We start from the raw sequence: 12979 nt of genomic DNA on the forward strand, positions 1-12979 counted from the left end.
GACCACCTATGTGCCAAGTAGTTTGTTAGATCTAAGTATTAAAAGATAAAAATTCTTGCTTTCAAAGAAAATCATGATCTAAGAGGGAATAATGATATACAGTATATAACTTTGAAAGAGAAAGCATGATATCTTGGGCCTACTTAGTGGAACCAGTCTTAAATAGGAAGAAGGGGAAGTATACATCTCTATCATAGTAAATTTGTAGCTGGGGAGAAAACAGGATGTTGAGGAGCAGTATTAGGCTGAGGGTTTTTATTTTATTTCTCTTTGCTCGAAGAGAAATGGCCTCTGTAGGCTGGAGGAAGAACATATGAGGGACTTGGTAATGATTTGGAGTGGGAGAAAAGACTGACTAGGAATAAGCAGACAGATTTCTGAGTAGCACTGAAAAGAGAGCAAAGAAGAAGGAACACCATAACTTTGTAATGGTTATGACAATAAGGTTATGACAATATGTCATTTTTCTCTGGTAGAATTTAGCAGTGCATAGCAAAGAAGCAGGACAATTGAAGTACCTACCACGTTATAAGTTTTGTTGGAGAGGTGTGACTTAAGGAAAAAAGGCAAGAAAAGTGACTGTGGTTAAAATAATACATCATGGCCTGACCAGGCAGTGGCACAGTGGCTAGAACATCGGACTGGGATGTGGAGGACCCAGGTTCAAAACCCCGAGGTTGCCAGCTTGAGCACGGGCTCATCTGGTTTGGGCAAGGCTCACCAACTTGAGCCCAACGTCACTGGCTTGAGCAAGGGGTCATCGGTCTGCTGTAGCCCCTCCTTCTGTCCCACCCCCATCAAGGCACATTTGAGAAAGCAATCAGTGAACAACTAAGGTGTCCCAACAAAGAATTGATGCTTCTCATCTCTCTCCCTTCCTGTCTGTCTGTCCCTATCTGTCCTTCTCTCTGTTTCTCTCTCTGTCTCACACACACGCACACCCTAAAATAATACATCATGAAATCTATGCCTAATAGAGAAGGAAGTAAAACCGAGAGTGGTTTCCACAGGAAGAAAAAGAAATAAGGTTAAGGAACTCAAAGTTCATTGGCAGTAAAAAGAAAGTGAGTGATTTTGAAGGACATGTTTAAGACCCTGGCCAGTTGGCTCAGTGGTAGAAACCTTGGCCTGGGTTCAATTTCCTGTTAGGGCACACAGGAAAAGCAACCATCTGATTCTCTATCCTTCCACCTTCTCTCTCTCTCTCTCTCTCTCTCTCTCTCTCTCTCTCTGTGTCTCTCTCTCTCTTTCTCTCTGCCCCCCAACCATGGCTCGATTGATTTGGGCAAGATGGCATTGGGCGCTGAGGATGGCTCTGTGGCCTTCATCTCAGGTGCTAAAAATAGCTCCATTGCCAAGCAATAGAGCAATACCCCAGATGGGCAGAGCATTGCCACATAAGGGGCTTGCAGGGTGGATCCCGGTCAGGGCGCATGCAGGAGTCTGTCTCTCTGCCTCCCCTGCTCTCACTTAATTTTTTTTTAAAAAGAACATGTTTGGTGGTTAAGAGATAGAGAGATTTTACAGGAGACAACATCTTAGATGTTATCATAGTTGGGAATCCCATGAAGGGAAATGCAAATAGACATTGGAATTGAGGGCATTGAGGAACTATGAAGTTTAGTGTTGAGGTGGGGTCTTCATACATTGTCATCATTTGGAATATTGGCCTGTTTTCAGTGTAGAGAAGGACTAGACAATACCAGCGTCCTCAGTGGATATAGCAAGGGTGATGAGGTCTAGTGACATCTAAAATGTTGAGAAAGTAATATTTCCTGATGCCCTGACCTCAAAAGATGTGAGAGTTACACCAAAGGGTAGAAACTGTAGGTGACCAGAAGTTGACAAGCATGAGAGGCATGGTAAAAATTACTTAACTGAGGGTTCTGAAATAATTGTGGTGTGAAAGAGTTTTGACAGAATCTAAAACTCTTAAGAGATTTCTGGGCTAGGTTGGTGATTGAAACTAATAACTAAGATGGGAGGAGAATCTTCTGAATCTTGGCATAGACTTTGTTGGAAACCACTTGGCTCTGCTTGCCTTTCCAAGTATACCAAAAACGTAAGTCAATAGGGATTCCTAGCAGGTTGAACCACATTCCACAAACAAAAACAAATAGTTCACTATTAAGCAACTACATAAAGAAATCAAAGAAAAAATCCGTGATCTGAGTAATGAAAATAAAAAGCTGAGTCTAACAGCTTCATTAAACATTGTTTGTATTTGGTTTCTTGTCACTTTTAGTTTGGGTATGAGATTAAGGAAAGGTAAGAAGCCCAAAATAAGGACTAAAATGAAATCATAAGTATGCTACTTTGCATAAATATTCAATTTGACCATATTTGGGTATCCCAGAAATTTTAGTTGTCGGTTAGCTAATTTTTGGTGCTTTTAATCCCTTATGTTTTGATTAGATATAGTCATTCTCTCTCTCTCTCTTTCATGAGAGAGAGGGAGAGAGGGACAGACAGACAAGAAGGGAGAGAGATGAGAAACATCAACTCATAGTTATGGCACTTTAGTTGTTCATCGATTACTTTCTTATATGTGCCTTGACTGGAGGCCTCCAACTGAGCCAGTGACCCCTTGCTCAAGCCAGCGACCTTGAACTCAAGCCAGGGACTTTGGGCTTCAAGCCAGCCACCATAGGGTCATGTGTATGATCCCATACTCAAGCTGGAGATCCTGTGCTCAAGCTCTTGTGCTCACACTCAAGCCGGCGACCTTGGGGTTTTGAACCTGGGTCTGTAGCATCCGAGGCTGATGCTCTATCCACTGCACCACCTCCTGGTCAGTCTAGTCATTCTCTTAATGGACAGAAAACAATTTATGATTTTTTTTTAAAGCCTTAAATTTTTTTAGTTGCCCAGTAAGCAAAACACTGTAACAGTTGCTAAATCTTTACCTTTAATATTAAAATCAGATAGCAGAATATGTAAATGTTAAGTTTATGTTAAATGTTTAGGTTTTCTTAATTTTGATATAAAAAATATCTTATAAGCACTTTACTTACATAATAAAGCTATATTATATATAATGTTTAATGCAAAGATGTAATAACATGCCATCATGTTACATATCTCATTCTTCCTCTGTTTTTATCAAAATACTATACTTTTTCTGTCTTAACTCTTCCCCATCAATACATACTGAACAATATTGGAATTAGGAAGATTATTTCTAAATGCAAAAACTTGGATGAAATGATTTATATATTGCCATGTTACTTTTTATAGGAAACTGCATGAAATTACATATGTATAGTGTTTTAATTGTTCGATTCTCTTCAAGAACCTCTTGTAACAAAACAAGACAAATATGATTTAGGGAAGAAAAGATACGATTGATACTGTAAAAAAAAGAAAAGTTAGAATTAGCCTAGACATTAAGTGTAGACTTAATCCCTTATGTTTGACTAGTCTTGACTTAACAAATAAATCATATAAAGGAAATTATAAGCAAGTAATAGTTTTTTATTATTACTCAGTAAAATATACTGGATTTTTTTCTAGTTATGTTTATATCAGACAATGAAAGTTTTAATCCTTCATTGTGGGAGGAGCAGAGGAAGCAGCGGGCTCAAGTGGCATTTGAATGTGATGAAGACAAAGATGAAAGGGAGGCACCTCCCAGGGTGAGTCTGTTCTTTCTTCCTTCAGATTTAAAACGGGTCTGCTGATATTTATTGGGTACTGTAGACCCATACTGTGCTGTTTTGGGGGGATACAGAGAAATATATCGTTTCATTTCTTGCTCTTGGGACACTTTAAGTTTTATTGATTATCATGTGAAATAATTTGAGAACAATATAAAGTCATGTGATTAAAAGCCAGATTTGATAGTGTATATAAACATAAAAGAAAAACAGGTTATTGTTTTCACCCTTCCCTTTTTTCAGTGATTTATTTATATATATTTTTTAGGAATAAAGAACTTTGTTATGAACCTTTTGTTACTTGATTTGATTGAGAATATTTGCCACAGTGAAAGAAGTAAAAATACTCATTTCTAAGTTAGTTAAGGATGCAATTATTTTCCACTAATAAAAACTAGCTAAATTTCAAGAAATGACATTAGGTTGACCTTTGAAGTATTTGGTTCCCTGCACATAAGACATAGTACATACATGTAGTAGTTTCATATGTATCTGGATAAATATCTAGCTGGAACACATATCTGTTTCAAAGCCAAATGATGGTGTTGGCAGTATTCATACCATAGATCTCCAAGTGTAATATATTTATGCCTGTTTAAAAAGTCTTTAAAACAGTGAAATCTGTAACTGTTAACATCTTTGACTATATAAAGGACCATACTTTTATTGAGTTTAAAGTGCTGTCAAAGCTCTATCATCTGTTTTCACAGTTACCCCTATGAGCCAAATAGTGTAATTAAGATGGCTTATACCAGCGGTTTTCAACCTGTGGGTTGCGACCCCGGCGGGGGTTGAACGACCAAAACACAGGGGTCGCCTAAAGCCATCAGGTTGAGAACCGCTGGCTTATACATTAAATATTGAGGTTGACATTAGAAATATTTATCTATATTTTAAATTTTGCTTATTTTGTTTTCTAGGAGGGAAATTTAAAGAGATATCCAACACCCTACCCAGATGAGCTTAAGAATATGGTCAAAACTGTTCAAACCATTGTACATCGATTAAAAGATGAAGAGACTAATGAAGACTCGGGGAAAGATTTGAAACTACACGAAGATCAGCAAGTTGTAAATAATAATGTGGGTGTGAAGGTTAGAAAACTTATTTGAAAATAACTGACCAAAACCTACTTCAGAATCTTTTTTTGAGGCCCTGGCCAGTTGGCTCAGTGGTAGAGCATCGGCCTGGTGTGCAGGAGTCCTGGGTTTGATTCCTGGCCAGGGCACACAGGAGAAGCGCCCAATCTGCTTCTCTACCCCTCCCCCTCTCCTTCCTCTCTGTCTTTCTCTTCCCCTCCCGCAGCCAAGGCTCCATTGGAGCAAAGTTGGCCCAGGTGCTGAGGATGGCTCCATGGCCTCTGCCTCAGGCGCTAGAATGGCTCTGGTCGCAACAGAGCGACCCCCGAGATGGGCAGAGCATCGCCCCCGGTGGGGCACATGCGGGAGTCTGTCTGACTGCCTCCCCATTTCCAACTTCAGGGGGAAAAAAATAAATAAATAAATCTTTTTTGTGTGTGTGAAAGTAGGGGATATAAAGAGACAGACTCGTGCATGCACTTTGGGCCCAATCGCAACTGAGCTATTTTTAGCACTTGAGGTGGAAGCTCCATGTAGCCATCCTCAGCACCTGGGGCTGACACACTCAAACCATGGCTGATGATTTCATCAGCTACTTGAACTAAAAGCTGTAACAATCAGTGAATTCCCTAATTGCTATTATTAACCACTTCAATGTGATTGCAGACTATTCAGATGGGCACAGAGGTGTCGACATAACCTTTAAAAATCATTGCCTGAGCCTGACTAGGCGGTGGTGCAGTGGATAGAGCATCGGCCTCAGATGTTAAGAACCCAGGTTCAAAACCCCGAGGTCACTGACTTGAGTGTAGACTCACCTGCTTAAGCATGAGGTTGCAGGCTTGAGTGTGGGATCATAGACATGACCCCATCGTCGCTGGCTTGAGCCCAAACGTCGCTGGCTTGAAGCCCAAGGTCATTGACTTGAGCCCAAGGTTACTGGCTTGAGCAAGGGGTCACTTGCTCTGCTGTAGCCCCCTGTTCAGGGCACATATGAAAAAGTAATCATTGAACAACTAAGGTGCTGCAACGAAGAATTGAAGCTTCCCATCTCTCCCTTTCTGTCTCTTTGTCCCTATCTGTCCCTCTCTCTGACTGTCCCTGTCTTTGTCATAATAAAACAAAACAAAACAAAAAACCATTGCCTGAGCTAAGAATAAATTAATATCAGAAAATTAATTATAATGGAAATAAATTTTTACACCCTCCCCATGTTATTGATTCACTTGACCCAGTACTGAGTATAAAATTACTCACTAAGACAGACCATTGACATTTTCTTGGGATCTTTCAGAAACTTACACAAATCCCTAAATTGTGCGTTTCTTTAATGGACTTTTGTCTATTTCACAATGAGTAGGAAATAATCTAACAGTTTTGAATTTGAGCATGATGAGCTAAGTGACTCACTCATGAGCATCAACTGTGTGATTTCTAAGATGAAATCTATCCTCAGCTAAGTTGTAACAGTTAATGTGCCTCATGGACCTTGGGGACCTCCTGTCCCCAACATGAGCATTTTACCTGAGTGCTACACATTTTCATGTTTAAAGTTTCCTTGAATTATCTAGAATAGGAAAATGATAAATTGCTTTTAAATTTTTAGCTGAATTTTAATACAAGAATAGACATGAAGCATAAGGAATATGAATTCTTTATCTTCTCTTTTACTTAGACTTCAGAAAGTACTACTCCAGTAAGAAGCAAAGCTGATGAAAGAGAAAAGTATATGATAGGAAACTCTATACAGAAGACCAATGAACTTGAAGCTGAGATCAGTCCTGGGAATCGACCAGTGACAGCAACTATGAAAGCCTCTGAGAACTTGAAGCATGTTAATCATGATGATGTTTTTGAGGTATGGTTTTATGATTGTTCTGGAAATGAAACCAGAAAAAGCAGCTCATGCTGTCCGTCACATACACAGTCAGATAAGTAGAGACAGGTTAAATCTTTATGGTGCTTTATTCAGATGGCTGGAAATCTGAGAAGACATTGGGTTTGTACTCCAATAACTGTCTTAACATCTCATCTCAGCCAGCTTTTCTATAAGAAGGGATGAATGAGGGGCTTGAAGCACAGAGGGAAGGGTTTGTTGTCCCTAGGCCTCCTGAGTCAGGGTTGCACCTCTCCTGACAAACAAATGGTTGTTTGCGGGCCTCCTGAAACAGCAGCTATTTACATGCCTTTATCCCATCAGTTAAGACTTAAAATTTAATCATTAAACACTAAACCTATTGACTACAACTAAAGCCAAACATTTTTTTTTAGATTTTTATTTTATTTCTTTCTATTGGGGGGTGGGGGGAGGGAGAGAACAGAGAACAGAGAGGGAGGAGCAGAAAGCATCAACTCCCATATGTGCCTTGACCAGACAAGCCGGAGGTTTCCAACCGGTGACCTTAGCTTTCCAGGTCAACGCTTTATCCACTGTACCACCACAGGTCAGGCACAAAAGCCAAACATTTAAACTCAAGAGTTTTCTGTCAAAATGATCATAACAACCAATAAGAATTTGATATTTCATTGTTGCTAACTGAAGATAGTAGAGACTTGATAGAAGAAAATATGCTAATGAACTTACCATTGAGAAATTTCATAATATTTGCTGTAAGATCACTAGTTTACCACTTTAAACGTAAGTATTTTTACCCATTGTACTCAAATATTTACAATGTAAATTAGATTGTGGCAATTCTGTTCTAGTTCTGTAAAATACATAATAGCAATTACATTATTTCTGTAACCTAAAAATGAGAAGGTTGGCCCTGACCAGTTAGCTCAGTGGTAGAGTGTGTCAGCCCTGCATGTGGAAGTCCCGGGTTCAAGTTCAGGTCAGGGCACACAGGAGAAGCGTTCATCTGCTTCTCCATATCTCCCTCTCTAACTTCTCTTTCTCTCTCTTCTCACCCTCCTGCAGCCATGGCTCAATTAGAGTGAGTTGGCCATGGGTGCTGAGGATGGCTCCATGGCCTCCACCTTAGGCACTAAAAAATGGCTCCGGTTTTAATGGAGCAAGGGCCCCAGATGGGCAGAGCATCTCCCCCTAGTGGACTTGCCGGGTAGATCCTGGTCAGATCATGCAGGAGTCTGTCTCTGCCTTTCCTCTTCTCACTAAAAAATAAAAAAATAAAATGAAAAGGTTGACAAAGTATACTTCAATTATTTGGGTTTTCTAAGCATTTATCATTGATTATGAAGTATTTTTTTTTCTGTTTTTTTTTTTTTTTTTTTTTAATTAAATGAGAGGTTGAGAGGCGGGGAGGCAGAGTGACAGACTCTCACATGTGCCCTGATCTGGATCTACCTGGCAAGCCCCCTACAGGGTGATGTTTTGCCCCTCTGGAGTTGCTGTTCTGTTGCTTGGCAACCAAGCTATTTTAGTGCCTGAGGTGAGGCCATGGAGCTATCCTTAGTGCCCAGGGACTTTGCTCAACTCATTTGAGCCATGGCTGTGAGAGGGGGAGAAGGGGTGGGGGAGGGGTGGAGAAGCAGATGGTTGCTTCTCCATTGTGCCCTGACCAGGAATCAAACCCAAGACTTCCACATGTGAGGCCAACAGTACCACTGAACCAGCCGGCCAGGGCCATGAATTTTTGTTTTTTCCTTGAATATCTGAGACTTTGTTCTCAGAGTTTCTTCTAGTGGATCAGTGACAAACATAGCTTTTTTTTTTTTAAACAGCTTTGTAGAGGTGTGTAATTCACATAAACAACTCACCTTTTCAAATGGTACAGTTCAGTGGCTTTTAGTATTCTAAAAGTTGTGTAACCTTCACTACAATCACTGCAGTCACATTGAGAACATTTCCTTTACCCTAAAAGTAAAGTCCATACTTCTTAGCCATCACTCCACATCCTCTCCATCTCCCTAACCCCTAGGCAGCTAGTAATCTACTTTATCTGCCTCTATAGATTTGGCTGTTCCTGACATTTTATGTAAATGTAACCATACAATCTATGGTCTTTTGTTATTGTTTCCTTTCACTTTAGTATGTCTCCAAGATTATGTATATTGTAGTATGTATCCATACTTTATCTATTTTTGTATGTTTGGCCAGTATTCCTTTGTAATGGTGGATAAAGACATTTGGGTTATTTCCACATGTTGGCTATAAATATTTGTGTATAAGACTTTGAGTTTTTGTGTGGAGAAATATATATATATATTTTTTTTTCTTCTCTTGGGTATATACTTAGGAGAAGAATTGCTATATCATGGTAACTTGTGTTAACCATTTGAGAAGCTGTCCTTTTTCCAAATGGGGTTGCACCATTTTGTATTCTCCCACACACTGCTCGAAGTAATGAAAAATGGTTAACCTCTAACTTTTTTTTTCTTTTTTTTTTACAGAGACAGAGAGTCAGAGAGAGGGACAGATAGGGACAGACAGGAATGGAGAGAGATGAGAAGCATCAATCATTAGTTTCTCATTGCGACACCTTAGTTGTTCATTGATTGCTTTCTCATATGTGCGATCTTGGGTCCAAGCTAGTGAGCTTTGCTCAAACCAGATGAGCTCGCGCTCAAGCTGGTGACCTCGGGGTCTCAAACCTGGGTCCTCCGCATCCCAGTCCGACACTCTATCCACTGCGCCACCGCCTGGTCAGGCAACCTATAACTTTTAAAAATAAAATTCTGAAGTTTTTTATTATAGATACATTGTCTGCTGTGGTATCTACTAGCTGCAAGTAGCTATTTATTTATTTAACTTTAAAAAAATTGTTAATTTTAATGGGGTGACATAGATCAGTCAGGGTACATAGGTTCAGAGAAAACATCTCCAGGTTATTTTGACATTTGATTATGTTGCATATCCCTCACCTGAAGTCAAATTGTCTTCTGTCACCTTCTATCTGGTTTTCTTTGTGCCCCTCCCCTCTCCCCACCCTCTCCCTCTAGTATCTACTAGCTGCAAGTGGCTATTTAAATTTAGATTAAATTAATTAAATAAAATTATAAATTGAACTTCTCAGTTACAGTTGCCCTGTTTCAAATGCTTGGTTGCCATATTTGGCTAGTTAGTGGCTACTATGTTAAACCACATAAATCATTTCTATTATTACAGAAAGTTCTATGGGAAATCACTGGTGTATAGAAATACTGATATTGTAGGTTTAAAATAGCATCTTTATTTCTGAAAATTTAAATGTTTAAATCTCATCATCTATCTTTTTATTTTTAAGATTTTATTTATTGATTTGACAAAGAGGAGGGGTGGGGGGGTAAGGAGCAAGAAGTATCAACTTCTCTTTATTGCTTCACTTGAGTTCATTGATTGCTTGTCGTATGTACCTTAACCTGGGCAAGCACAGGATTTCAAACTGGCAACCTCAGCATTCAGGTTGATGTTCCATCCACTGTGCCACCACAGGTCAAGTCAGCACATCATCTATCTTCATGGTTATTCTGTGCGTTAGTATTTACTACAGAAAAAACCTCATGGCTTTTGAATGTACCAAATGGATTACATCATTCAATATACAGTGTGTCCATAAAGTCATGGTGCACTTTTGACCGGTCACAGGAAAGCACCAAAAGACGTTAGAAATGTGAAATCTGCACCAAATAAAAGGAAAACTCCCAGTTTCATACCTATTCAGTGCAGTTCGATGTGGGCTTACGCACAGATTTTTTAGGGCTCCTTAGGTAGCTATCCCGTATAGCCTCTACAGACTCGTCACTGACTGATGGCCTACCAGAATGGGGTTTCTCTACCAAACTGCCGGTTTCCTTCATGCTTATCCCACCGAGTAATGTTATTCCTATGTGGTGGCGCTTCATTATAAACGCGCCGATATTCACGTTGCACTTTGGTCACAGATTCTAATTTAGTGAGCCACAGAACATACTGAACTTTCCTCTGTACCGTCCACATCTCGACTGGCATGGCCATGGGCTGCTCCGTGCCACATCATCCTACAGAAACTGGGAGGGTTTTCCTTTTATTTGGTGCAGATTTCACATTTCTATCGTCTTTTGTTGCTTTCTTGTGACCAGTCAAAAGTGCACCATGACTTTACGAACACACTGTATTATATTATATACATTGAACCTAATATAATAGTCTGTGAAAACATTATTAGGTTTGTCCTAGTGAACTTATTACTCATTTAGTTTTATTTCTATGTGTAAGGACTGTGTTTGCAGCTATGGTGGCATGATGGAAAAATGGATACATAAGTATATAATTAAGGTTAGACTGTATGAAATGTATAAGAAAAGTACTAATACAAGTATTAAGGGCTACAGAAATTTAGAAAAGAAATATTTTCCAGCTGCAAAGTTTCAAGGATGCTTTAAGATGAAAAAGGCATTTAACCTGTATTTTGAAATATTTCAGTTAGCAAAAATAGAACTGAATGAAGTGTGAAATACAGCAAAAAAATGAAGTTTAGAAAATGAAGAAAAGAGCATGTTCCATCTGACTATGTCAGGAGTGACAGTATGGAATAAAATTAATAGAATAGATTGGATTTTAATTACAAAGCCCTTGAAAGCCATTCTCAGAACTTTGGACTTAATGTTGTGTAGTCTTTGGGGAATCATAAAGGCTTTTTAGAACATTCCCTGTGACAGGGCTATGCATTAGAGTTATCTGGAAGGAGGTTTTGAATTCTCTTAAGTTTGACAGCTATTGAGTCATGGCAATAGAAAATGCAACTAACTAGAAGTTAGTTGCAAGAACATTACAAATGTGATGTGTGAATGCCCCTGCCTATAAGGTGTGGAGAAGAGGGAACAGTCATATAACTGCCCAAATGTGATGGTGCTGTTAACAGAAAAAGGGTATTAAAAGAACAGCCAGTCTTGGAAGGACAGGTTTGTTTTCAGATAGGTGGAATTGGAAGAAATGACAAGACCATCAGGTAAACATATTTAATAGATACTTGGACATGTGGCTCTTTAGCTCAATTGTGAAAAAAAATCTAGATTATAAATTGGAGAATTGCGTACATCAGTGCTTTTCAACCACCAGACCAGCCACCAGAAATACTGTGCTGGTCTGCAAGAGAGTTAATAATCACCCTAATGTTTGTGAAGATACAGATCCAGTGATCTTAGTCAAATTTGCTTATGCTCAGTGTGGTTTCTGCCTTAGCAGTTCTCGAAATAATTCTTATATTTTCACTGATCCTCAAGTGTAACAAGGTTGAAAAACACAGGTCTGCATTAAACATAATTATCAAAGAAAATGCATATTCATGGAAAAAGAGTAAGAAAGTAAAAAATTCAAGCTAACTGCAGGAAGATTAATGATGTGAACAAAAGAGAAAGGTGGGATGAGATGAGGAGACTGCCATTCCCAGAAACCTGGGTATGATATAATTTCATGAAGGAGAAAGTCTGGTCAGCAGTTTAAATGCTGCAGATATCAAAGATTAGAATGGACCATTTGCCTCTCCTTGTCACTCTTCTTCTGTCATTAAGTCCTGTTATTTCTAAAATTTCTGTGAAGACCATTTTTTCTTTGCCAGCCATCACTGCCATTGCCTAAGGATAGATGCAGTCTTTCTTCTTCAGTACTATTGTGATAGTTAGATTCCTTTCTGTTACCCTCATCCCTTGCATTCTTAATACCAGAGTTACTAGTTTGAAAGATAGCCTGATCTTGTGAGTTCCTAGCTTGGCAAACTCCGCTCCTTTCCATTGTAGCAGGCTTGAACACGGTTATAAAGAAAACAAAACTATGGGCCTTATCAGATGGTGGCACAGTGGATAGAGTGTCGGACTGGGACGCAGAAGACCCAGGTTCAAAACATTGAGCTCACTGGCTTGAGCGCAGGGTCACTGGTTTGAGTGTGGGGTCATAGACATGACCCATGGTCACTGGCTTGAGCCCAAAGGTTACTGGCTTGAAGCCCAAGGTCGCTGGTTTGAACAAGGGGTTGCTGGCTCTGCTGTAGCCCCCCAGTCGTGGCATGTAGAAAAAAGCAATCAATGAACAACTAAGGTACCATAATGAATAATTGATGCTTCTCATCTCTCTCCTTTCCTGTCTGTCTGTCCCTATCTGTCCCTCTCTCTGACTGTCTCTGTCAAAAAACAAAAAATACTATGGCCTATGGTCCAGATCCAGCCCACCACCTTTTTATTTATGGCTTGCAAACTAAGAACAGCTTTTACATTATTAAATGGTTGAATAAAAATAAAAAGAATAATATTTCATGACCTGAAAAATTAGATGAAATTTTGTTTTACTGGCACACAGCCATGATCATCTGTTTACATATTGTCTGTGAG

The 12979-nt window shown here is 39.3% G+C and overlaps 1 protein-coding gene across 12 annotated transcripts in view; it reads left to right on the forward strand.

The window, feature by feature from the left end:
• ERBIN (erbb2 interacting protein) overlaps positions 1-12979 on the forward strand; it is a 141777-nt gene that overhangs the window by 101780 nt on the left and 27018 nt on the right. For 11 of the 12 annotated variants that reach the window (XM_066376123.1, XM_066376105.1, XM_066376132.1 and 8 more), the window contains 3 exons: positions 3514-3635; positions 4577-4750; positions 6411-6593. In XM_066376123.1, the coding sequence (XP_066232220.1) occupies positions 3514-3635; positions 4577-4750; positions 6411-6593 (479 nt within the window). The remainder of the gene's footprint in view (positions 1-3513; positions 3636-4576; positions 4751-6410; positions 6594-12979) is intronic. The other variant, XM_066376160.1, reaches the window with a different exon arrangement.

The sequence above is a fragment of the Saccopteryx leptura genome, chromosome 1 (assembly GCF_036850995.1).
Source record: "Saccopteryx leptura isolate mSacLep1 chromosome 1, mSacLep1_pri_phased_curated, whole genome shotgun sequence".
Classification (NCBI taxonomy): Eukaryota; Metazoa; Chordata; class Mammalia; order Chiroptera; family Emballonuridae; genus Saccopteryx; species Saccopteryx leptura.